Genomic DNA, 25998 nt, shown 5'->3' with positions numbered 1-25998 from the left:
AGAGATCGGGAGATTGAGGTCTATAGTCCATTATTTAAAAAGAAAAAAGACACAAAAAATAGTGCAGTGGGCCCAAGCTCTTTTAAGACTCTTTGGAGGGTCGTATCCATACCGTATGGTGCTGTAATTTGTTGTAATCTGTCCACTTCCAGACCTGCTAGTCAGCCGTATGGGTCGTATGGTCTTACCGTCTTACGCATTTTTCCGCTGGGCTGTTTCTTGTCTTCTTCACTCCTTTTGCTTTTCCACCATATTTCTTGTATAGCTGAGGAATTCATTGATCTTGTTCGTGTCTTGCTTTCTGTTTTCTCTGTCCTCCTCGGAAAGATCATAGATTCTTTCTATCTATACATCTTATATACTATTATGTCCTGTAGAGTAATCCCGATGACGACAGAGCAAAATCGTCGAGTTGAACGGCTGAAACCAATGGGTATCGCTACTCTTCTGTGAACGCCAAAATTACTTGATCTAATCTGAGGGTGCACCGTGTTTGATAATTCTGAGCAATAAAAGCTAGTCTCCTTGGTTGCGTTCTCTTCTCTCCCTGCTCGGTTTCTCTCCTCTCCCACTCCCGCGCGTCATCACCAAAACTTCGGCAGAACACTTTATCCGAAATATTTTAAGCCTGCGCAAATGTCGTAACACTCTTTCAAGGCCTCAACTAATTCCAGCCATGGCGGTGGCGGATGCCCCCGGTCTCATGGACATTGCTAGGTATGGACTGGCAACTGGCATACTGCATGCCCTGTGTCGTGATCCTCTGCTAATTTCACCTCCCAGCACTCTGGCCCAGGATGAGATTCCCTTCAAGCTGAGATGCGCCATTTGCAACAATTTAGCCGTGAACGCCTTCCGTCTCCCCTGCTGTGACCAATCCACATGTGAGACCTGTATGTGGAGATATTCCCAAATCCCCGGTTCATACCAAGCAAGCTAAGATTATCTCTTATAGGCCAAGCCTCTCTTTCCGATACATGCCCCGTCTGCACACATACCCCGGTTTCTCCGGATCTTTGCAAGCCCAACAAAGCTCTACGAACCACGCTCAAGGCCTTTTTGCGCACTGAGGAGAAGAAGCGGGAGAAGGACCGCCAATCCGCGGCAGCCCCATCCGATGCTGCGCCGGTAGACGCCAACCCAGTGGAGTCAGCTCCGCAGAATGGAGATACCGCACCCGCAGACAATGTTGATACTCCAGTCCTTCCAGAGCCCGTGCAGCCACCTTCGGAGGGGGCGGGGGTGGCCGTTCCGGCAGCAGACGCTTCGGCCATCAACACAACTGAGGAGAGTGCTGTAAAAACAACCATCACAAATGTTGAGAAAGCATCCCAGGTACGTTTTCAATTACTCTAATCTCTAAAGCCCAATTACTGACTTGGCAATCTAGCCCGAGGCAACTGGGGATGAAATCAACGGCACCGAGGCTACTCTTGAGCCTACGGTCGAGAAACCCAGCGAATCGGTTGTGAACGGGGAACCCGCTTTGGATCAAGATGCTCCTGGTGATATCAACCCCGCCCCAGCACTGAACGCCGGTAAAAACTTCCAAATGGGTTGGAACGGTAATGCCGTGAACCCCTACATGGCTGGCATGTTCAATTTCCCGAATACAATGGGTAGGTTCAATGTTCACTTAGTAGACTTTTTTTTTTTCCCACACGAGAAATTGCTAACTTGTATTCTTCAGGAATGTCCATGGGGATGGACCCGGCAGATCAGGGGATGTTCGGTAATTTCGGAATGAACATGACTGGCATGGGTATGAACTCTGGGGACTACAACGGTGGCATGTACGGCTCTCTAGGATGGGAACCCTCCCAGAACAACAATATGTGGCAAGGCGCCCAAAATAAATTCAATCCAAATGCTTTCGCAAATGGCACGGGACCTTACGGAGGGACATTTGGGTCTAATATGTCTGCTTACCCTTCGAATTACCAGTCTGGCTACTATGGGGGCTATGGTCGTGGCAGCTTCCGTGGTCGAGGCCGAGGCCAATATCAGGGCTTTGGCCGTGGATACGGACCCCCGAATCATTACCATTCTAACTTGGGATACCCCAACAATCCTGCTGGAACAGATCAGGGTATTAGACCAAATGGAGGTCCAGAAGGTGACAACGGAGTGTCTGGAAATCCGGATAGTCAAGTACAAACAATCCCTACTATCGACGGTGATCAGTCTGTGCCATTTGGCAGTAATGGACAACACGCTCCTGGCCCAGGAGTGGAAGGAGCTCCTGCTGCCCCGCGTGCGATGAGACAAGGTCTCCCCAATACGAGTGTCTACCGGCAGCGTGTGCAAGTTCAAGGTCGAGCCAGTAATCCTAGGTACGACCTTTCCGCGCTTGGTCTCTTGCCTTCAGCCGTTTCTATCTTGTGCTATTGATGCTTTAAACCAGATTCTGACTTGTGAAACAGTGACGCTGAAACGAAAGCCAATTCCCAAGTACAATCTGAATCTCTACGGGAATCGCCTCCGCACTGTGATTCGAGATCTCGTTCACCCTCGGTCCAAGGGGCCGAGGATGAGCGAGACACCACTCGAGCGGCAGAACCCAAACGCATGGATCGAGTTGACCAGTTGCAATCTGGCGCACGCCGCAGTCGTTCCCCGTCTCGAACATCCTCCCGTCGGTCTTCGCGACGCAGACATACCGACGATGATCGGGACGGAGATCGCAAAGACATTCACCGCTCAAATCGCTCTCGTCGCCGTCGCAGCCGCAGCCGCAGCTCCAGTCGGCATGGAGATCATCGGTCATCTGCCCGTTTGGGTGTCATTCCGGAACATAGCTCTAGCAGCCGAACAAAAATGAGCTCCGAAGGCCTTGAGTCACGCGACCTCGCAAGTCGAATTAGTGGCAGTCGTCGCTCCGATAAAGACCGCGTCGACTGGCGTGAAGATGACCGATCGCGCGTTTCTAACAGAGACTCTCGTCGCCGTGACCGTGACCGTGACCGTACCCGCGACAGAGAGCGGGGCCGTGATCGTCGCGACCGAGACCGAGACACCGATCGCGACCGCCGCCGCGAGGACCGCGATAAGGATCGAGCTGGAGAGCGCGATCGAGACCGTCGAGATCACCCTAGAGATCGGGATCGGGACCGCAAGCGCTCCCGCCGCGATCGTTCACAGTCTGCCACCAACGATCACCCTCAAGCCCGTCGCGTGAAGCACGAGGAAGATCGAACGGGCGATCATTCGAACGGTGCCCCAGGCAAAGGGCCAGAGCCCGAGAAAGACCCTTACACCCTTGAGCGCGAGGCCCGCAACAAGGAGCGTCTGCAGCGCGAGAAGCAGCACCGGGAAAAGGCCAATTCTGGCCGCCGCCGTGAAAGCCGGCAGGACCGCGTGGTGGCAGGCCGGCGCATTAACTACAAGTACGAAGATGAGCTTTAGTGTAGTCCTTGCTTGGTTGCTCACTTCCTCGGACTGGGAAATGCTCCTTGAGCGTTTTTTCTAGGGCTTCTTCTTCTTTGTTTCCATCTAGTGGGATTGGGTGGTAGATGGAAGATGTGTACACTATTTCAGATGGTCCCTGAACCATAAAGACATCGATGGATATTCCAAACAAAAATACAATCAAACCTCATTATACCTACTACGGACCACAGGTGTCTTAATAATCCAACCTGGAAATTGTCAACATCCATGAATTGGAAGATGCATCACGTTTATAAACGGAAATAAACCTTGGAAGTCCTGGAGTGGCGCTGATCACGGCACGGTTGCCCAGAGATATATACAACCCTGAAGGTGTGACTTCGACCACCTGGGCATTCCCATCCATCCCGAGGTCCTTCCTGCTTTTAATTTATACTACTTCCAAGGTTGTAATCTTTCGAACCTTACCAGGCCACTGGGTAAGTATCTTATAGGGATTGAAAACAGACTTCGTCTGGGTAGACACTCGAGCGAGCCGACCTCCACCTGGGCAGGGATAGGCAAGGGGAACAACCCCGTGGACCTTACCTAGGTAGAAGAGCCCCATGTTCCAACAGTCGGGACTACCCGTGGACCTCCAGGGCTGGGCATATAAAACCTTGAACTTTGGAAGGTTTGCGACCTCGAGCCCTGGAGGCCTCGGTAGTACTAGCAGCTTTGAAGACATCCATGGATGGACCTCGAGACCGGCCACTCATTTCTAGCTGCGATCGACTACTCCGTATGGTAAGATGGATTCTAATGGGCCAATATATTGACAATTCCGCTAAATAGAGAGAAAAAAAAAAGACTTATCCACACACTGCACCAGCTCATATAATTCAGACAAGTGATTCCAATGCAGCACACGATGTTCGGATGTACCCCATTGATCAAACAATAGCCATGTTCAGATAGTAAAAAAATATTCAGTTGAGCTTGCTCTTCAATGCTTCGATCTCGGCGGTCAGCGTCTGCATTTGCTGAGCCTGGGTTGCGATCGTCTTGGTTTGTTGAGCAATCAAGTTCTTGATTTCTTCGATGTCGTTCTTGGGAACCGAGGTAGAAGGCGACCCGGTCTCACTAGTGGGAGATGGGGCGGCCGAGGACTGAGAGCAGTTAGTAAATGGTGATATCTGTATCGGTGGCTAAGAACTCACAGAGATACTGGGTTGAGAAGCGGGCTCAGTTACCTTCGGCCTCAGCGGGCTGCTAACCCGAGGGGAGGAAGGCTCAGTTGCGGCGGCGGCACGAACAGGGCGCTCAATTGGTTTGGGAACCTCTTCAAAGCTGGAGTCGTCATCGTCGGAGACATTGCCCTCCTCCTCGCCGTCGGCAAATCTGTCCACCATGGACGCCATGGACGCACCCTGATCCTTCATGGATGGTGCTGGGCGCGCAACGGGGGTGGGTTCGGGGGCAGGCTCGGTGATAGAGATCTTGGGCGAACTGGGCCCAGAGGCTTTAGGGGCCTCAGTGGCCTTGATTGTCTCGACGGGCTTGGGTGATTCGGCAGCAGGGGACTCAATAGAGCCAGTGGGCTTCTCCTCCACACCAGAAACCTCCTTGATACCTTCTCCATCAAACAAGCTAGCCATAGAGATCTTGGGAGGGATTGCCTCCTTGCCGCCCAACCATTCGGAACAGGACATTGCAGGGGTAACGCCGGTGGTTGGGGGATAAATGTCATCCTGGAAGTTCTCGGAGCGGCGGGGAACGATGAAAGAAACGGGCTCGATGTACTGGTCGTTGACGGTCTTGTAGGCGCGCGCAACTTCGTTCTCGTGCATGTTCACACCGCGCTTAGGCATGAAAGCAACACCACGCTGCGGGTCAGCAGACTTGTGCTCGGAGAGGAACTCGAACTTGTCATTCTCTAGTTCGAAGTAACGGATGTTGCCATCACTGCTGGTTGTCAGATAATCACCAAGAATTTGAAGGGGTCTGAGGCTGTTTACTCACCCACGTCCAGCCAAGTATAGGCAGTTGGTACCGTCGTCCCAGAAGGGCATGCACACTCCAGAGATGGAGTCCAGAGTTTTGAAACCGTTGATGGGTTCCCGAACGGCACGGATATCCCACAAAGCCAACTGGCGATCACTCATCTTGGAGAAACCGGTGGTAGCAATGCGATCACGCTCTCCCAGCCAGATAGCACGACTGTTCTTCGCACCAGTGTGGCCATTGGTCTCGTGGGCCGGACGCTCCTGACGGACATCCCAAATGCGGAGCTTCTTGTCGCGCGAGGTGGTCACCATCAAGGAGCCGTTGGCACTCCATGACTGCGATTGGACAATGTCACCAATGTTCAGGGTGAGCTTGGGCTTACCCGCCTCAATATCCCAAATCTTCACTGTATAGTCGCCCGAGGCCGTTGCCAGCACGTTTTCTGCCGCGGGGTTAAAGAGCACGTGGCCGATCTTCCTGCATGAGGGGTAAGGATGAGGCGATAAGAAATGGGACAACCAATGGCTCTTACTTGGGGTGACCGCTCAATTTGCCAACGGGCGCGAGGTCCTGAATATCGTCGGAGTTGACATCGGGACGAACGGTGAAGTTCTCCGGAACCCGCCAGAGCAAGACCTAGACATTTGTCAGTCGCAACGCCTAGACCGGGGGCTCAGACTTGATACCTTGCCATCATCAGACCCAGAGGCGATCAAATCATCATTGAAAGGGTTCCTGAAGTGGGTGGGTTAGTAAGTAAATTGGCACGTGTCGTGGGCTATAGTTGCTTACCAGTCGGTGTCCAAAACCACGGCAGTGTGACCCCGACACAAGGGGATGCGCTCTGGGAGCTTGCCCCGTTCCTCAAGAGGAATGATGGCAAATGCACCACCACCGCCTGCTTCCCAATTGACCGCGATGTGTTTGGGGTTGACCTAGACGACACAGTGAGACCGGATTCTCCGTAAAGCGTCAGGGGTGGCGCGGGAGGTGAGACGAACCTTGAGCAGGTTGGTGTCCCAAGCATTGCGCGAGACTCGAAGGTTGTCGTAGCATTGATCCTGAGGTGGTCAGTATAGGGTTGTAGGACGTCGATTATGGGCGAACAAGTCTACCTTTCTCGTCGAACGCCCGAAGACGTGGCCTGTACCGATTAGCGGAATGCGCAAGCGAAAGTCAAGGCAATGGACTCACGGTATTTAGAGGAACGAACAAAGCGCCCGGACATGGTGAACGCCGGTTCAAAAAGGATGGGTAAAACGAAAAGGGGAGAATAGGAGTAGAGACGTTGGAGAAGCTCGGGGGTCACTGGGGCCGGCGTTTCGGGAATCCGAGTGGAGGCAAATGGGCCCCACGAAGGTGCCGTCGAGTCGATGGTTCAAAGGTTGATTGTAGTATGCGAGGTAATATCCAGCAATTCTCCGTCGACGAAGGGTATTTTTTTTTGATAATGTATATTTTTCAGAGATTTGATTTTTTGTTTCTGACACTGAAACAATATTTTCCCAGCTCTTCTGAGGGTAATTCAATCAAAAGACCGCCAACGTGAAGCCATTCGATTTGTACAGAAGTCACGTGCTCTGCGGGTGCCACACTAGACCCAACCCGGTCTAGCGCGAGGGTGTTTGTTTACCTCCCAGGGCATTTCGTCTCTCCAGAAACCAGTTTGCGATTGACGTCTCTGAACTGGCATGTCGCTCCAACCTTCGACAGATTACCCTCATTACTAATTATCAGTCCTAGCGGCCAAAGATAGAACAGTGGCTGGTCGTGAGTTTCTCTTTCTCGCCCGGATACTCTACTCGCCGGTTACCTGGCGGTCCGCGAATCCAACGATGGAGGGTGAAAACATGGTAATATATCCCCGCCTTTGCGATCTTCAGATGGAACTGACCCCCGTTCAGTCGCAAATGCAAACAAGGGCGTCCACTCGGATGCGCATGCCACAGGCAGGTTTACGAGAGGCCAGCTCGGCGATGACCAACTCTCGCTCAGGTATCATGGCGCCAGGCACAATCGCAAACAAGGCCATGAGCATGTCGCGTATGGAACCCTCACCACCATTGGCGCAACAAGCACTGACACCCTCCGAAGCAACTCGCCCCAAAGCCGCCAACCCTGAGACTCGGAGAGCAGGATCAATCGCCCGACAACCTCCCCCAACCGCTAAGACGCACAGCCGGGGTAACTCATATGCCTCATCGACCATGTCCCGATCTACCGCACCCGCGTCCCGCAACGGTCCCTTTTCGTCCACTGTCGGCCCCGGAACTCGCCCGACATCGGCCATGTCGAGGCCGCAATCCTCCTTCAACGGCCGTCGACCTGTTGGCGCATCTATCCCGCGCGCAGCAAGCGCATTGGACACTCACATGGAAGACACATCTCCGAGTGTGCTAGGAAAACGAAAGGGTATGTCGCAAATTTCTTTAATCCCTACTCGCGCTCCCTCTTGCCCCGTTGGACCTGTCACCCCAGGATTGGACCAAGGTTGGAACGAGGCTAGTGGAATCGCAGCTCTTTTTATCTCAGAAGGTTCTGTTTGTTCTCCGACTCCGTCTATTGCCTCGACAATTCCTTGGTCTCCCAGGACCCCTGTTCCCCGCGAAATCCATGGTACCCCAAAGCCACCCGTGCTTCGGAATTGTGCATCCGCAGCCTCGCTGTTTACCACCCCTATGCGTTATGACGGCACGCCATCTATCTCCCCAAGGCGCCCGTTCAAAAAACCCTCAATCCCCGTGTTTTTGACCAAAGAGTCTACGACCAGAAGTTTTGACCATGTTACAGGCCCCGAATGGGATCAGGATAGTCGCGAAAAGAGCCTCGATATGTTGATGACGACATTCATGGAAAAGATGAATCAACAAGGCCAGGCGAGCACCGGCTTGAAAGAGACTGTGGATTTATACAAAACAAGAAGTGAGTCAGCCGGCCCCCAATCACAAATCCAAATCAAACTGATAATTTTGTCCAGTAAGTGATCTTGAAACATCTCGCGACGAGTTGAAGGAAGTCACTATCACCCAGCGCGTGGAGCTGGACTCATTACGCAATCAACTTTCTACGGCAGAGCAAACACTGAAAGAAGCGAAGCGAGATCATGAAATCGCAGTGGACGACCTGGACCAGCGCCATCGCATTGAACTGGACTCTTCAAAACAACTCAGCGAGAAGGAGACGGCAAACATAACCGCTCGATACCAGGATGAGGCCCGCGAATTACGGCGAAAGTTTGATCGTGAGATCGAGGACGAGAAGGCTGCTCGAGTTCGAGCTCTCAGCCAGCTGACCTCCCAGTCTGCTTTGGATACGCAAAAGTCACAGATCGAGTTGGAGCGCAAGGATCGTGATCTGGTGACTTTGCGAGAGGAGTTGCGTAACCTCAAGGCGGATTTAGAACGCGAACGAAAAACCGTCCAAGACCTGAAGCAAAACTTGGAGACACTCAGCGGGAACAGCGTCACGTTGGAGTCTTCTATCCGGGCGCTCAAGGCACATATCGAGTTCCTTGAGGGTGGACGCGAGGAGCAGTCAAAATCGTTTGAGCGGTGTAACCAACAGATGAGAGATGCCTTTGCCGAGACGGAGGCCATCAAAGAAAAGCTGCGCAGAGAGGAGACCCTGCGTCGCAAGCTTCACAACCAAGTACAGGAGCTTAAAGGGAACATTCGGGTGTTTTGTCGCGTGCGTCCCTCCCTGAAAAGTGAGCCTTCGTCCGACCTCACTCTCATGCAATATCCCGACGAAACCGACGATGCAAAGGAGATCAACATCATCGGCCCCGAGGAGAAAGGCAGCCTTGGAGGCGTCACCCGGAAGAACAATACTTTCTCATTCGATCGCGTGTTCAATCCTTCCACTCAGAACGCCGAGGTCTTTGATGAGATTAGCCAGCTTGTCCAAAGCGCCCTTGATGGCTATAACGTCTGCATATTCTGTTATGGACAGACCGGAAGTGGCAAGACACACACAATGTCATCGGTCGACGGCATGATCCCCCGCGCTGTTCACCAAATTTACGAAACCGCGCAAGGGCTTGAAGAGAAGGGTTGGCGATACACCATGGCTGGTAACTTTGTCGAGGTCTACAACGAAAACCTCAATGATTTGCTGGGAAATCCCGACGAGCTGGACAAGAAGAAGCATGAGATTCGCCATGATATGCAGCGAGGCAAGACGACCATAACCGACATCACCACAGTGAATCTGGACTCTCCACAGATGGTTGAGACGATTCTCAAGAATGCTGACGCCAACCGTTCAGTGGCGGCAACCAAGGCCAACGAACGATCCTCGCGTTCTCACTCTGTGTTCATATTGAAGCTCACCGGCGAGAACCACATTACCGGTGAACGCAGCGAAGGCACACTCAACCTCGTCGATCTGGCAGGAAGTGAACGTCTAAGCCACAGTGGAGCCACGGGAGATCGTTTGAAGGAGACACAGAACATTAACCGCAGTCTCAGCTCCTTGGGTGATGTGATCGCCGCTCTTGGTCAAGGGAAAGAAGGCGGCCATATCCCCTATCGGAACAGCAAGGTATGTTAACTTCCTTATACGCTCATTTTTGTATGCTACTGACTCTGGCTTTCAGCTGACCTACCTTCTTCAATTCTCTCTTGGCGGGAACTCCAAAACGCTTATGTTTGTGATGGTCAGCCCCCTTCAGGCGCACATGTCAGAGACCTTGACCAGCTTGAAGTTCGCCACCAAAGTCCATAACACTCATATCGGAACCGCAAAGCGACAGGCACGCGTTCGCGACACTTGATTTTGATGACACTCTTTTTCTTTTACATTGCACATATTCCTTTTTTTTTTAGTTTTTTTTTTTATTTCATCTCAAGGTAGGGGTCTTTTTAACGATCCTGTCCTCTACCTCGGCGTTTGGATTGTGATGTTGATGTCCTTTATTACGGAGCCTTTGGGAATATCCGGTCCTGCCTCGGCGTGTGATTTACTGGATGGGCGGATGACTTGGGCTTCGGTATTGCACAGTAGCAAGCTCTCAAGATTCCATATGTTGGTTGACATTGGTAGAGATATGCTAATTTATGGATTTTATTTTTGTTTTCTCGATGAATTTATGGGTACCACACTTGCTCTGTTCATTGTTTTCCCTCCCCAAGGCTCCAAGGCTCCAAGGCTCCAAGGTTGGAAGATTGCACAAGTCCCCAATCCCTAATTCTCTGTTCCCTCACCATCTACTCCGTACCGTGACCATCCTGGGCATGGCTACTTCATGGACCGCCGGAAGCTACTGGCCAACCTTGGAAGCATTGGAAACAAAAAAAAGTTAACAGATTCGATACCAGCCATAGTATCACTATACTAACAAGACTAACAAGACAGAAATCAACAAGATAAGTTATATACACAGAATGATCATATCAACGTTCGTTCGGAGTTGACTCCGTAAAAACCACATTAGTTGATGCGCACTGACGCCAAAAGATCGATCTTTCGATCAGCATGAGCATCCTCTTCATTCGCACCGTTGACATCGTTGGAGTGCGAGCCAAGTCCATTCACAACAGCATTGAGAACACTGTTGAGTCCATTACTTTGATTGTCGTTCTTGCTACCGGGCTCGGGAAGGGGAATCTGAGGCTGCTGTAGGCCCATCTCGCGTGTCGCCAGCGGGGCTTGGGCGTCGCGGGAGATCAACTCGAGCTTAGCAGAAAGTGTCTTCAGCATGACCTCGGCAAATTCGCGCGAAACGGAGTGGTTCGAGAATATCATCTCAACGCGAATCTGCTCACCCACAGGTGTGGCCAGAAGAGACATGTCACAGGCGTCGGGAGCCGGGCAAACGAAGCCAGGTGTGCACTTGAGGACACTTTCGAAAGACACAGGCTGACCGGGAGCGGCCTCCTCACCTCCAAAGTCCTGGTATTGGAACACTGAGCTGAATCTTGTCGCCGGGGTCCAATCAGTGCATTGATCGATGATTTGTTGGAAGCCCAGGCTTTCGTGGGGGATCGTGTCCGTCTGTTGCTGCTGAATGTGACGCAGAAGATCAAGAATGGTGTGCATCGAATTCATGTTTGCTCGCACTGGCACGATGTTCAGGCATGGTCCCATCATTGACTCCACGCCGTCAAGTGGCAGGTTTCGCCCAGACACCATGTGTCCATACACCACATCGGCGGTGGCCGCCATGTCCGCAAGCACAAGAGCCCAAGCGGCCTTCACAACTGTGGCAGCTGTGATTCCATGGTCTTTGAACGCCACTAAGGGCACCATCTCAGCCAGCATGGTGTTGAGCACGTTTGTGACAGAAGACTTGGTGTGCGAGACAACAGATGTCATCTGAGAGCCGGAAAGCATATCCTTATAGAAGCTCTTGGAGCCGTCACTCGTGTGCAGTTGCGTGCGGACGAAGTCAGAGAACTGGGCCCGCTTGGGCAATTCCTCGCCTCGGTAGGCAACCCGCAAGTCATGCATCAGGTGGGGCATCGAGCTACCATCGTACTGGGCGTGAGAGATGCGCATGATCAATCGGTGATGGGTAGCATCATCCTTGACAAGCATGAACCGCACAATAGCCTCACCCAGATGGGGTGGGCGGGCAAGGTCTTCACGGATGAGAGACTCGGTTGGGTCTTCCTCATCCTGGATGTGAATGCTGTACTCGGGAGCAACCGAGCGGAGGATGACCTGGATCAGCTCCGAGCCAGTTGACAAGAACACAGTGCGAAGAACGGCGTGATGGGCGACAAGTTGTTCGCAGGCAACCTGCAGTCGGCGAAGATCAATAGGTCCTTCAAAATCGAAGATCAGATAGTTGCTCCATCCACGGGTCTGGTTCAGACCACCGTTGATAGCAAGAGACTGGAAATCTGTGGATTCCAGAGCATCCTGAATCTGGAAAGCCGGCACACCAAGCTGAGGGATGATGATATCGTCAATGAGTTGATCCTTGGGGATGGACTTGAGGGTGGAGAAGGGCTCAAAGCTCTGGGGCCGTTGCTGGTGCGACAGAGTCTCAGCCACGGCACTGATAGCCTCCAAAGTGGGATGCTGGAAGATGGTAGCTGTCGACAATGGGATCCCCTTGGCACGCGCCGCCGAAGCCAACCGCATGGCCGTAATTGAGTCGCCACCCAATCGTAGGAAGTTGTCATTCAGATTGATTTGAGCAGCAGGCATCTTGAGAGTCTCCCCCACAATTCCTGCATGGTGATCTGCATGTCGGTTGTTGGTGGACGGGCGTCCTCTGTGGCCCCGGAGTATTCGGCCATTCGACGATGCGTCAATCCACTACCAATGCGAATCAGGGTTTTGCGGTCTGCTTTGCCAGAGGGCATTTTGGGGATGTGGTAAACTGGAATATAGGCACTGGGGATCATGTGCATGGGGAGGAAATCCGAGAGGCGGTCTTCAAGACCTGAAAGAGACGATACATGTCGTTCGTTTGGTTCGGGGATCATGGACTCCGGCTGGTTTAGCATGAAGATGGATGTTGGTTTTCGGCGAGCCTCTGAAGCAGGAACTTGGATGAACGCCACCAAGCGGGGCTGATCAGGGGCATCTTTGGGACAGACAATATCGACCACAGCGTGAGGTTTGTTGGGGAGACTTTGGGTGATGCGATACTCGATCTCTCCGAGTTCGACACGCTGACCGCGCAGCTTGACCTGGGTGTCCTTGCGACGCTGGAAGTCCAGCGACCCATCGGCATTGTACCGTACCAGATCGCCTGTTTTGTAGACAACAGGGGCTCTCATCTCGTCACCCAGGTCCATCCACAGTGGGTTCTCAACGAACGCGGCCTCTGTCTTGGCCGGCTCATCCAAGTATCCGCGACCAACGTTCCAGCCCTCGAGAACCAACTCTCCGACGCTGCCGACAGGCATCAAGCGGTGATGATTGGTGGGCATCACAACCCACGAGGCACCCGAACACGTGAATCCAATGTTTCGCGGGCTTACACCTGGCACAACGTCGATAGTAGAGGTAGATGCGACGCAGCATTCCGAGGGACCATATCCATTCACCAGTCGCAATCGTTTCCCCCAAGTGTCAATGTGCGATTGAGACATAGCCTCTCCGGCCAAGATAAGCACCTTGATTGATGGGACATCATCGGGGCTGAGAAGGTTCACGAACGAGGGCGTGAGAGCTGCCCAGTTGGCTCGTGTCGCACGAACTGCTTCAGCAACATCACGCTTGCGTTGTTCTTCAGATGCGACGCAGATACAACCACCGGTGATCAGGATAGTGATTGTTTCAACCAAGCTGGCATCGAAGGTGAAGGATGCGAATTGTAGGGCTCGAGTATTACCGTCAATCAACATAGCCGGTGCATGTGTCACTGATCCGATGGCGTAGTGGCCGTGCTGGATGATAGTACCCTTGGGTTCTCCGGTACTTCCTGAAGTAAAGATGACATAGGCAGCATTCTCAGGTTTCACATCGACAGGAGGCATATCCGGGAGTGATTCCTCGGGGGATTGAGTGTCAAAGACGACGATGTTGTATTCCTCGCCCATGCTGCGACACAGATCATACTGGCTAGGAGAGCAGACGATGGTCTTTGATTTGAGCTTCCTAATCATGAGCTGAATTCGATTGGCAGGCTGAGAAGGATCAAGATTGAGGAATGCGCCTCCGGCACGTAGTACTCCTAGCATGGCTGGGATGGCCCAAGTGCTTTTCTCAAAACAACACGGCACGAAGCTCTCAGGTTGCACATCCAATTGAGCAAGGCGTCGTGCAAGACGAGAAGCATGTTGATCCAGCTCAGCATATGTGAGAGAACCATCCCAAGAGCAAACCGCTTCGTGGTCTGGGCGCTCAGCAATCCGCTCAGCAATCATTTGGTGGATGGTTTTGTGGATCGGCTTTGGAATATGCCGGTTCCAGCCACGAATGCTCTCTTGATCCTTGGAACTGATGAAGATAAGCTCGTTCAACTTCTTGTCAGCAGAGGAAGAACACATCTGGTGAAGTAGGTTTTCCAGCTGGCCAAGGATCCGCTCAACTGATTCCTTCGAAACTAAGCTTGAATCATAGTGAGCAGAGCACACGACGCCATCGGATTTGAGGCTGCACTCGAGAGTGAGAGCATATGTACCAAAGTTGGCATCAGCCTCGGACGCAGCTCGCAGGTCAATCTCCTCTGTCGAGAGGTGCTTCTCCTTATGAGGCTGCACAACCAAGAGAGTTTGGAAATCACAAGCTGCTGTGGCATCTGAGCTCACACGTCGAATGTTCTGTAGGCCAGCTTGTTCGAATGAGATCATCTTTGTAGATTGATCCTGCACATCGCCAATGAACTCGCGAATCGTCAGTGTGTCATTGTCAGGGAACTTGACACGAACAGGGACGGCGGCAATACCGGGTCCAAAGAGCTTGTCTGCGTTGGCAATGGGTGCGTTGCGGCCAGATACAATGCCACCGAAGACGACGTCATCTGATTCAGAGTGAGAGCCGATGAGGATTCCCCAGGCAGCACGTATCATCGAAGCGACCGTGATACCGGACAGGCCGTCAGTTCTTATCAGTGACATGCTGTATTTCACTGAAGAGTCCGCAACGGGCTGCTTGGATGTAGAGACAGCTGAGGGGAACTCATTTCGGGTAGCACCGGCAAGATATTCGCGCCAGAAATTGTCCGACTCACTCTCATCGGTGGTGACCATGTGCTGGATGAATTCCTTGAATGTGGTATCCCGCTCGAGAGGGTGGCCCTTGTACGCTTTGTCCAGGCGATCGAACGTCAATTCAAGGGTCCAAGCATCGTAGACGGCATGGTGGACGGTCCAGACAAAAGTCCATCCCTCGCCATCAGGCACAAGGCCATATCGAGTCAGAAGTTGGCCTGCGCACATTGGGCGAGCCTTGTCTTCCTTGGCGTAGGTCTCCAGATCTTCAGCAGTGTGCCATTCAATCTCGCCTTGCACGACGGCTTGAAGGGCCCTGGATTGCTCTGGATAGACGATACAGGTGCGAAGGATTGGATGGGCATCGACTACCTTTTGGCAGGCCTTTTTGAAACGATTGAGGTCGATGGAAGGACCCAGTGACAGACTATGCTGAGCCACGTAGGCTCCCTCACGACTGTCCGAAAGTGCCATCAGACCCTCCTGCATGGCGGTACAGGGGTAAAGGTCCTCAATCGCCAACGGACCAACTTGGCATTGCAAAGCAGCCTCTTGAATGAGGCTATCAGTTTTGCCAGTAATCAGACCAAAGGGAACGTCTTCGAAGGATTGGACAATAACTTTCGTGCAAGCATCTGCCATCTCATCTAACACCGGATAGGTGAAGATTTTGGCGACGGAGAGCCCGAGTTGCACATCACGGGTCAAATTGACTAGTTTCATTGCATCGATTGAGTTTCCTCCAAGTTGAAGGAAACTGTCATCGCTAGAGATAGACTCTTCCTTCAAACTCAGGACATCTGCCCAAATGCCGCGCAACACCTTGCCGGTAGCTGTGGCAGGCTCCTTGTGCTCTTTCTTTGCAGCTCCTGTCAACGCAGCGATTGTGAGTGTGCAAGCAAAGTCTCCAATAGCTTTGCGGTTTGTCTTCCCGGACGCGGTCAGGGGCATATGATTGAGCTTGACGACTGTTGAAGGAACCATGTACCCTGGAACAGAGTCTCCCAATTTGTCTTTCCAACCCGCCATGCGAGACTCAATATCTGCGGCAAGATCCTCGTTGACGGGAGAGAAGTTTTCGCCGAAGGCCTTAGTCAGAGAGGCAAAGATGGCAAGCATGGGGCGATCGGGCTGGTCGACGGGCTTCACCAGACCGACGGCCACCTCAGTTCCCCGCGGAATCAACTGGCGTAGGTGGAACTCCACTTCTTCGAGCTCGACACGTTGACCTCTGAGCTTGATCTGCATATCCTTGCGTCCCACCAAGTTGATGCGGCCATCAGTTCCATACCGAACCAAATCTCCGGTTTTATAGGCGCGCGATGGGAGAGCACCACGGATCTCTTCCATCCATGGGGTGTTGGAAATGAAAACCTCAGCTGTCTTCTCGGGCTGGTGGATGTACTCGCGAGCGAGGATGGGTCCCTCAATGACCAACTCGCCAATTGCTCCAAGAGGGGCCAATCGATCATGGTCAATTGGATCCACAACCCAGGTTGTACAGCCAGCTCCGACTCCAATGGTAGAGCGCCCAACTGGCCCTGACAAGTCACCAGCAACGCAGATAGAGGCCTCCGAAGCGCCATACATGTTCAGCATCTTCACTCGATGACGCCATGTATCCAAGTTATCTTGTTGAACAGGCTCTCCGGCCAAAAGAAGAGTTTTGAGTTGTGGGACATCTTCGGGTTTGATTGAACGCAGGAAGGATGGGGTTAAGCAAGCCCAATTCGCGTTCAAATCACGCATTGCGCCGGTGGTGCGCCCCAGCCGATCTTCCTTGGAGGGGACACAAACACACCCACCTTCCACAAGGGGCGTGAAGAGCTCAAATGTGTTGACGATGAAAGTATATGCGGCGAATTGGAAGGTTCGGGTGGTACTGTTGATGTTCAAGGCCGCAGCATGTCGTCTGGCACTGGAACACATCGTGCGATGCTCATGCACAATACCTTTCGGCTTGCCCGTGCTGCCGGAGGTGAAGATAGCAAATGCAGCATCTTTCGGTAATACACGAGGTAGTTCGGTGGAAGGTGGGAGACTGAGAATGAAGTCCGCATCAATCGCAATGGCATTTGGCACCAGACCGGCCAGTGCCTCACGATAGGCTGGAGCACCTAGCGCCACCTGGGCATTCACTTCGCTGATAATGGTCTCGAGTCGGTCTACTGGCTGTGCCGGGTCAATGCATACGAACGCACCACCGGCCTTCATGACACCTATCATTGAGACTACCGCCCAAAGGGATTTGTCGAAACAAACCGGCACAAAGACCTCAGGTCCGACATTCTGTGTGACCAAAAAGCTTCCGAGTCGGGAGGTATAGTCTACCAGTTGCGCGTATGATACGGAGCCATCCCAACAGTCCAGCGCCGTGGAATCGGGGCGTGATTTAGCCTGTGTATCGATAAGATCATGCATGCACACCTCGATCATATTGGGAACAGTCGAGTTCCATTCCTGGAGCTGGGACCATGACACAGCCCCGAAGAGATCTACAGCGCCGATTGTGGTTTGGGGTTGGTTCGTAATTATATCGGCCACATGAGCCACGCCTTCGGCCACCGCGGCGGCTACATTTTCGCCAATCGCATGGGAGGCGAAGGCTAACGAGGGGGTATCGGAGACTAATAGAGCCAGAGAGCACTACAGAAATTAGCAACCGCAGGATGAATTTAAAATCGAAAGACTAACCGATGTCGTCTCCAGCTTCTCGAGAGGGAAACTCGTGCCATTCCACACGATGGTATTGAAAGTATTTGAGGCGATCCATTCCGACAGAGGCAAGCTATTCGGGTTGCCGGAAAGTGATGAAGCTTTTAGTTCTTCAAGTGTAGCAGTGGCAGGTATGTCACCGTGACAAACAGCGAATTGTGATGCAGGATCGGTGTCATCAATCCTACCAAATGCGATCATGTCGCTGCCCACATAGTATCGCAGCACGACCGCCCATGATCGAAGTAGCACTTCGCTGGCAATCGCACCAGAGCTGGACAGGTCAAGTGGGATGGATTGGAATCCCCGCCCGGGGAGATTTTCTGTTGGAAACGCGCATGGTGCGGTATCCAAAGAGCCCGGCACGACTTGTAACATGGTGAACAAAGAAAATTAAGAGAAGTAGGCGAGATATCGGCCCAAATTACATATGATTAGATTGAAGAGTTGACGAAGTGTGCAGGCAATGACGAACGATGGTCACAGTTGCAAGAGAAACAAAGGTAAACATTCAGATGATCTTCAATCTCTTTGGATCTGCAAAGTTTTTTTTTTTTTTTTCAATTTTTTTTCTCAAGTCATCCGCGCCTCGGTTAGAAATGGGAAGATTTCTTTCCACCGACCTTTGGAACCAATTTAGGAGAACCGATTTAGGGGGTGTGTACGGAGTACGGAGTATGGAGTAGCTGAGACAGCTTGAGATCCACAGACGGGGGTACCTGAGTGTATGGAGTCAATGGAGTCAATGGAGTCAACGAGTTCATTGGAATTCAATGGGTCATGGATGAAGTTAGAGTGGAGATGTATGAGTATACAGTATGACCTGTGCAAGGAACGGTGAATATCAGTATCAAATTTCAGTATATGTATGGTATTTGACAGTTCATGTATTGTAGTAATGTAACGGTACCAGAATTCATCGTATTTTTCACTTCGTGTCCCGAAGTGTAATTGAGTTCCGCACCCGATCGGACGATCGATGTGGCTGCCGATCATAAAACTGCTGTCACTTCTGGCACATGCAAAGTCTGAGTGAACGACTGCTTGTTGTCAATTCTTTTTCTCCTTTGAAAGTTGAATCTAACATTTTCCAGGGACATTCACCGGAAGTCTTTCCCGTGTTGTGCTCACAAATCGAGCAGCCATGACGATCATCATCAATTAGTGGATCTGGACCCAGCCTCTTCGTACACATCCACTTTTACCAAGCAGTAGGCGTCCCGACTATTCATGCAACTCCACTGTTCTTTTCAACACCCCCCACTCCGAGCCTGCTTAGTGCGCTGTACATACAAGTGTACTCTGTAAAAATGCATTTCCAATGTCCCATATGCCGTCTCCGGATGCCGTTTTCCAGAAGGGTTGCGGCCCAGGGTGCCACATCTAATTTGGAGAAAGCCATTGTGGTACTCCGTACTTCGTACTCCGTTCTTCGTACATAAAATCATTGCCTCGGTGGATGAGAGCCAAGACGTTAGCATATCTCGCCTAAATCGAAGGACTCAAATACATTGGTCAGGTACGGAGTACTCTGTACTCTGTACAAACAGCGCATCAACCGCCAGAGCATCATATACCAGTCAGGCAACATGCAGGATAACGAAAGTGTACTCGTACAGTCCAACATCGACCGCAGAACATTGCAACGCACAAAACCTATGCAAGTCTTGGTTTTGGGACTCTGTCGCACTGGTACTCTATGTGAGTTCTCAACCCTGGCGGTCAACAAATCCCTCGCATCTGCGAAGTGACTACGGAGTAGACGCTAACCTTGAGATATTTTAGCAACATGGCTGGGCTTGCAGCAATTGGGCTATGAAACTTATCATATGACATCCATCATGCAAAACCCTAAGGATGCTGACATGTGGACCGAAGCGTTCCGCGGCAAGTATCATGGGGGACGTCCATACGAGCGTAAAGATTGGGACCAATTGCTCGGCCACGTTGAGGCCATCACCGACTTTCCTGGCGCTGTCTTCGTCGAGGAGTTGACGCAAGCCTACCCAGACGCTAGAGTGGTTCTGACTCTGCGCGACCCAGACGACTGGGTACGGTCCATGAAGCAAACTATTATGGCACAGACCTACAGCCCACTTGCCACGTTCATGGGCTGGATTGATTCAGAGAACTTTGGCAATGGCAACCGGATGTGCCGCATCGGCTTCGACGGGCTCTTCCGCGGTGATTTCGAGCGCTATGGTCGCCAGGCTTTTGTTGAACACTACGACCACGTTCGCCAAGTTGTTCCCGCTGACAATCTTCTTGAATGGAATCCCAAAGAGGGGTGGGAGCCACTCTGCAAGTTCTTGGGCAGACCGATCCCCGCCACACCCTTCCCTCGGGCTAATGATGCTGCTGTCTTCAAAAATAAATCTGCCTCCGTTGTGCGGTCGGCATTCTTGCGCCTGGCTAAGAAACTCACGATCTATGGCTTGGGAATTACGATTGCCTATTTCATTGCGCACTTTGGGCGTCGATTCTTGCCGAATTACGGTCGGAAGATCCTCTCGGCTTTCAAGAAGTCATTATGAGGTGATGCACTTTTCCAAGGTTGGAGGCGATCAAGTACTCCGTACCACATACGAAGTCCTTCGTACGGAGGCATAATTTATGTACAATAATTTATTTAATTCCAAGTTCCAGTTGAGTCCATATCCATACTCCGTATAAAGTACTCCGTACGGAGAACAAGTATATTGTACGGAGTACCCCATACGGAGAACTAGTGTCAAAACAATCCCTTACATGGTTACGGAATAAATTAATCTCGATTAGGTTATATTAACCAAACAAAAGAGAAGAAATCCCGAGAAGTGGATCAGTTCTTCGAGATCCCCTGAAGGACCCACAAAACATGGCCAAGTGTTGAGCTTTGATTATACCACTTCATACCCGTGTCCAATGCTTTCTTTGAATCAGATGGCGTTTGGGGTACGGAGTAGCGCGGATGTGGTTGGAATTAATTATCGGGGAGAATATATCCGGAGACAAACAATCAATCCCTAGTAAATTACTCCGTACTCCCATGCTTGTTGTGGCTTTCCCTATTGTGGAGTCGTGAAGTCATCTCTCGGAAAACCAGGCACAGGTCCCGCGATCTTTATCCACCTCAGCCCCCGATCCACCTCCAAGTGATCTGACCACCTCACTGGTCCAGATCTCCCGTCCGGGTCAAGATCGTCGCGAGAGGAGATGCACGATGGAGTCAATGCAAACTGAAAATCTCTGACCTCCCGTCTTTCCCATTTTCCATGCTCCTTGCTCCTTTCTGATTCCTCCAGTTTCTCTCTTTTTGCCATTTCCTTCTCAGACCCGACCCTCTTTTTTTCCTTTTCCCACTTTTACACTCGTTTATTGATTTGCTTTCCGATCGTTCCGATATCTTGCCGATTATGCGCTTTCTCTGGTTTACTGCGGCGCTTGTCGCCGGATGCGTGGGAGCTCCCATGGGCTCCGAGCTTCGGACCAGAACTACTTTGAACCCGGTATGCGACTGTCTGTGGGCCCCTGGCGACATTTATACTGATTGATCGTCATCACTTAGAACGGTGACGTGGTGAGATCCCCTTTCAAGGTATCGTTCGGTCGAGATCTCAGACTAACAAGCCAGGCTGTATGTGACTCCATTCGGAGGGATGACTCGATTTGATTTGCTGACTTGGATCGATCTTCCTGCTTAGCCTGTGGGTTCATCTGATCCTTTCTTCTTTCGGTAACATGCTAACAATGGCAGGTTGTATGAACCCAATTCTATACTCCAATGTGTTAACCAGAGACTGTGATCACTGACAGCACGCTATGTTCAATATAGAATGTAAGTCTTTTGTTGTTTTTGCTAAATGGCATCTGAACTGACCGTCTTCAGAATGTATGATCACTCGCCTCCAGCTGCTGATTATGCGGACTGACCAAGCAGGGCGTGAGTAACTTCGGGTGAAATTGTACAAGTACATTCAATCAGACAGCTAACGGGGCTTTGTGATTGGTATCAGACTGTATGTATACACTGTTGCCCCGTGGAATTCTTTTCCACTAACGCTGACACTGGATTAGGTGGTATGTAACCATCCCACGAGCGGGATCAGCTGAACTCCACTGACCTTGGCCTTTACGATCTTTCCAGACAGTAAGTTCATTACCCACCTGGAATTCGATGGCGCTAACCAAGTGACAGAACGTGAGTGGCTCTGCATTGCATGAGATCTAACGAACCCGAAATGATTGACAGAACACAGAATGTAAGTGGATCAACCTGTCAGTACAGCTCGTTTTTCGCTAAACAGTATCCAGGTTGTGAGTAAACGTCGATCGTTGGTATGACTGACCATGGAAACCTGGCTGATTGATCTTCAACAGAGCGTGCGTTTTCCTGTAGCCCTATTTGGTCATGGGATGTGCTAATTTTCGCAGTTTGTAAGAATTACTGCTCATGGTGACTCTATCGTGGCACTGGACTAACCCTGGCCTCTATTTCAAAAAACAGTTGGTAAGGGCCATCGTGTTTTCCCTTCATCATTACGTTCTTGATCACTGACTATTGATAGAACGTACGTTATTGCTTACAATTTCTGGCAATGTTTGCTGAGACAGCATGCTAATTCATTATAGCTTGTATGTGCCCTTTTCTAGGGTTACCTATGTTTCTCATGGCTAACTCAAGCAGTGTGTAAGATACTCGACTGATTGAACAAAATGCTCACGGTGCAATTTTGATCTGACTCTGCTCACAGAAAAACCGAGTGAGTCTGATATCCCCGACATTGTGACTGTGGACCACACTAACCATAGCTAAGCGCGCCGGGATTCCAAACAAGGGCAACGTCGACCCCGTCAACGATGGCGACGTGACCAACAACATCTCCTTCCTTCGCTTGTGCTAAGACGATCGATATTGACAATACGATGTAAGTTTGTACCTGACGATCTCAAGTGCCGTGGCGAATTGGACAACAACTGACAATTAAGTGGGAACACTGAGACAATTAGGCCGAAGTCTGGTTGGGATTGAAGGTGGGGGAGGATCCATGAATGATCGATCAGTCTGGGCACTTGGTGTGCTTGGATTGTCTTCCGCAGTACGGAGTACTAGTATTTCATCGGTTACACGGTGATAGGGAACAACTCGATTTTCTGGTCGTCTTTTCACTTACGTGAATATCCAGATGAACATGTAGTCATAATCGCATCCCAATAATTTTGTATCTCGTTTTTCGGGTCCATAGTTATGTCCATTTTCGATGCTCGGTCTCGCTGTCGCTGCTGTGGTTGACTGCGTACCTATCTCATTCCAGACCGATACCGGGAAGTGTCCACGGGTCGGTCTAGGAACCCCCATAGGACCAAGGCATGGACATCCGTGGACCACGAGAGCCTACACATTGTGCCCTGGTGTTGGCCAAGCGACATGGCCTACCTAAAGCTGTCCTGGGCTGTGCTATGTAGGTCCAACAAATTCACCTCCAGGGCTGCCCAGGTGGACATTGATGAATCTCCAAGGCTCCAGGAACGAAGATAGGTAAGTACTGAGGTACCTGATAGTCCATGCATGGAAAACTTCCAAGGTTCTGCTCAAGAGGGGTAGTTGCGCTCGGGTATTCTCTCCGAGGCCCCGAGGCCATTTATATATCTCAAAAATATCCCCCAGCGCTGCACAATCTAAAGATTTCCCTACGAGGACCAAGCTTCGAAGTTTTGAGGATTGAATAGGCATTGAATTCAAATTAGGTGTATATTTTAAATATTACGGATTAACTAATGTTGTTTTTCATGACAGATCAAGACTAATAAGCATTGAAAGCCATCTAGTTCTTGCCGGTGGAGACACGGGCGCGTCGATCTCGCACAGCATGAGCCAGCGAACGCATGGACTGCTCGGTGGTCTCCCAATCAATGCATGCATCTGTGATACTGACACCCTTCTCACAGCCCTCCAGGCCCTTGGAGGGTGGCTTTTGATTGCCCTCGCGGATGTTTGATTCGACCATCACACCGATGATGCCCTCCTGGCCTTCGCGGAGCTGCTCCTCAATAACCTTGAGAACCTTGGGTTGATTTCGGTGGTCTTTGGAGCTGTTGCCTTTTGCAATTGTTAAACACAGAGTCTGAATATTGGACAGGAGAACATACCATGGGAACAGTCAATCATGACGACTTCGCGTTCATTCTTGGAACGAAGTAGTTCACGAGTGGCGTTGACCGATGCGGCATCAAAATTGGTGCCGCGGGCACCACCTCGCAAAATAACATAACCATCTTCGTTGCCCTTGGTGCTTGTTGTTGCAATGACACCCTGTTTGGTGACGGACATGAAGTGATGACGACCCCGCATAGATTTTAACGAATCCACAGCTGTCCCTACAGAGCCATCTGTAGAATTCTTGAAGCCAACTGGGAATGACAAACCAGAAGCCAACTCCCGATGCAGCTGAGACTCGGTAGTGCGGGCGCCCACAGCGCCCACACTGATCAAGTCCGCGGTGTACTGAGGGGAGATGGTATCCAGCATCTCACATGCCACAGGTACTCCGAGATCGGTGAGGGAGACCAATAGTTGACGTGAAACCCTCACACCTTTGTTGGTGTCGAAGGTGTCGTCGACATTGGGATCGTTGATGAGGCCCTTCCAGCCAACGGTAGTGCGAGGCTTCTCCAGATACGCCCTCATGACGATACATAGGTCATCGCGCAGTTCCTTGGATAGTATTCGCAGACGAGACGCATAATCGATAGCAGACTCTGGATCGTGAATACTGCAGGGTCCGACCAGGACCAGGAGTCGATCGTCGTTCTGGCGGATAATATCGCGGGCCTCAATTCGGCTGTTGAGCACAGTAAGGAGACTGTTGGCTGTGTGTGGGATCTCGTACTGCACCAGGGCAGGGGGAGCTAAGGGAGTATAGCGTTCAATGCGTACATCGTCGGCGAGCTTTCGTCGCAAAAGCTCGATGTCGGAGGTATTCAAGAGAGGAGATGCTGAAACGCTGGGCATGATGTGGTGGCTATGATGGAATAGTTCGAAATAGATGAAAGAATAGCCCAGATGGATAGAACTGGTCGTCAAGTACGGACAAAAACGAAGGCACTTCGACACATATATAATTGTTTCTCGGATTGCTTGTTGATGTACGGAGCACGGAATACATGGACCCAGTAGTCCATACCCAGATTGAGTTCTTTTCGCACTGCAGATCAAATACACTAAGTTCAGGAGAATGCAATACAAGCTACGTAAATCGAATGAGAGGCTACAAGTATGGCTCCATAGATTACTAGACGCATCCACCCTTCAAACCAAGTGTGCGACTCATTAGGATGAGGCTTTAGGGTGAACCGGCAATATTGCCTCAGTTCAGTGGATATGGTGCAAGGTACGGAGTACGAGACGGGATGTGCATTGTACCTTGCAAATTCTGTAGTACAAGTATGCGTGTAGGAAGCATACATTGTACTTGTACGGAGTACTCCGTAGTTTAGAAATCATATGGAGTGCATATTCGGTGTATGTAATACGTACGAACAAACGATGTTTACTCCGTACTCAGTGGTTCATGGTTTCCAGACTGCTGGGTGATTTGAGATCGACTGACTCAATTAATTTTCGGCATCAGGGCAGCAATCAGATGGCTAAAAGGTAGACGATCGGCGATGAGGTCAACAAAGCGTACTCGTACATGCAGGAAAAGTATATCTAGTGGGGAAGCAAGTGGGGCGGTAAGGGATCAAGAGCAGCCCGAAATTACATCTTTTGTTTACATTGTACATGTGGATCTGAGGTGTCTCACTGGAAAGACGGTGAATACGTTGCTTTGATAGAACATATATTCAGGGGTTTACCGCGCTCTCCCTAGATAAACTTACAAGATGAATCACAAAGTCTATACGGGTACTCCACACAGCCCTTGCAGGATTGACGAAAAGAGGTGCAATGAACGGGTGAACAAATAAAAAGAGGCTTGGTCAGGATCACTCTCGAGCAGAAGAATAATTATGCACTGTACGATGTACGGAGTACGAAGGACAAAGTTCCTTGTACAAAACTGACGGTCCAGAGCTGGCCAGGTGGGAAGTTGTGAGCAGAAAGGTATTTACCAATACGATACGTGTAATATTATAATACAGTGTCCAATACGAAGTATTTTGTGGTTCCGCGGTGAATTTCGGTATATCTGCCCCACCGATGGCGCTAGCCTAGTTAGGGCGCAAAATACACATAATGTACAATGCGAACCCACACGGCACGATCTTCAGCTTCATCTTGTTTAGAGACTCCACTATAGCTTCATTACCACGTATG

The 25998-nt window shown here is 51.0% G+C and overlaps 7 protein-coding genes across 7 annotated transcripts; 4 read left to right on the top strand and 3 right to left on the bottom strand.

Moving 5' to 3' along the window:
* Positions 1 to 676: 676 nt before the first annotated feature.
* On the top strand, positions 677 to 3405 carry N7506_003944 (RING finger protein; the record flags this gene model as incomplete). Its single annotated transcript, XM_056953239.1, has 6 exons — positions 677 to 717; positions 784 to 893; positions 956 to 1335; positions 1391 to 1619; positions 1691 to 2333; positions 2424 to 3405. The coding sequence occupies 6 exons, from the start codon at positions 677 to 679 to the stop codon at positions 3403 to 3405; spliced, it is 2385 nt and encodes a 794-aa protein (XP_056812128.1).
* A 953-nt stretch (positions 3406 to 4358) lies between these two features.
* On the bottom strand, positions 4359 to 6604 carry N7506_003943 (coronin; the record flags this gene model as incomplete). The annotated part of the gene is made up of 9 exons (XM_056953238.1): positions 4359 to 4538; positions 4590 to 5334; positions 5392 to 5853; positions 5909 to 6012; positions 6063 to 6111; positions 6169 to 6311; positions 6378 to 6437; positions 6492 to 6520; positions 6571 to 6604. The coding sequence occupies 9 exons, from the start codon at positions 6602 to 6604 to the stop codon at positions 4359 to 4361; spliced, it is 1806 nt and encodes a 601-aa protein (XP_056812127.1).
* Positions 6605 to 7211: 607 nt separating this feature from the next.
* Positions 7212 to 10150, top strand: N7506_003942 (putative kinesin family protein (KlpA); the record flags this gene model as incomplete). Its single annotated transcript, XM_056953237.1, has 3 exons — positions 7212 to 8298; positions 8354 to 9918; positions 9974 to 10150. The coding sequence occupies 3 exons, from the start codon at positions 7212 to 7214 to the stop codon at positions 10148 to 10150; spliced, it is 2829 nt and encodes a 942-aa protein (XP_056812126.1).
* A 656-nt stretch (positions 10151 to 10806) lies between these two features.
* On the bottom strand, positions 10807 to 18080 carry N7506_003941 (uncharacterized protein; the record flags this gene model as incomplete). Its single annotated transcript, XM_056953236.1, has 3 exons — positions 10807 to 12566; positions 12647 to 17633; positions 17682 to 18080. The coding sequence occupies 3 exons, from the start codon at positions 18078 to 18080 to the stop codon at positions 10807 to 10809; spliced, it is 7146 nt and encodes a 2381-aa protein (XP_056812125.1).
* A 1451-nt stretch (positions 18081 to 19531) lies between these two features.
* On the top strand, positions 19532 to 20236 carry N7506_003940 (sulfotransferase family protein; the record flags this gene model as incomplete). Its single annotated transcript, XM_056953235.1, has 1 exon — positions 19532 to 20236. The coding sequence occupies one exon, from the start codon at positions 19532 to 19534 to the stop codon at positions 20234 to 20236; it is 705 nt and encodes a 234-aa protein (XP_056812124.1).
* Positions 20237 to 21097: 861 nt separating this feature from the next.
* N7506_003939 (uncharacterized protein) lies at positions 21098 to 22585 on the top strand (the record flags this gene model as incomplete). The annotated part of the gene is made up of 15 exons (XM_056953234.1): positions 21098 to 21190; positions 21250 to 21318; positions 21517 to 21519; positions 21571 to 21573; positions 21759 to 21761; positions 21880 to 21882; positions 21941 to 21943; positions 21996 to 21998; positions 22062 to 22064; positions 22116 to 22118; positions 22250 to 22252; positions 22314 to 22316; positions 22369 to 22371; positions 22436 to 22444; positions 22499 to 22585. The coding sequence occupies 15 exons, from the start codon at positions 21098 to 21100 to the stop codon at positions 22583 to 22585; spliced, it is 291 nt and encodes a 96-aa protein (XP_056812123.1).
* A 921-nt stretch (positions 22586 to 23506) lies between these two features.
* Positions 23507 to 24693, bottom strand: N7506_003938 (3-deoxy-7-phosphoheptulonate synthase; the record flags this gene model as incomplete). Its single annotated transcript, XM_056953233.1, has 2 exons — positions 23507 to 23781; positions 23832 to 24693. 2 exons carry the CDS (start codon positions 24691 to 24693, stop codon positions 23507 to 23509), a joined length of 1137 nt encoding a protein of 378 aa, XP_056812122.1.
* Positions 24694 to 25998: the final 1305 nt, after the last annotated feature.

This window comes from Penicillium brevicompactum (genome assembly GCF_028827555.1).
Source record: "Penicillium brevicompactum strain IBT 35665 chromosome Unknown utg000003l_segment0_segment0, whole genome shotgun sequence".
In the NCBI taxonomy this organism is placed as follows: domain Eukaryota; kingdom Fungi; phylum Ascomycota; class Eurotiomycetes; order Eurotiales; family Aspergillaceae; genus Penicillium; species Penicillium brevicompactum.
The sequence above is the reverse complement of the archived record's forward strand: the minus strand, read 5'-3'. Positions and strand labels throughout refer to the sequence as shown.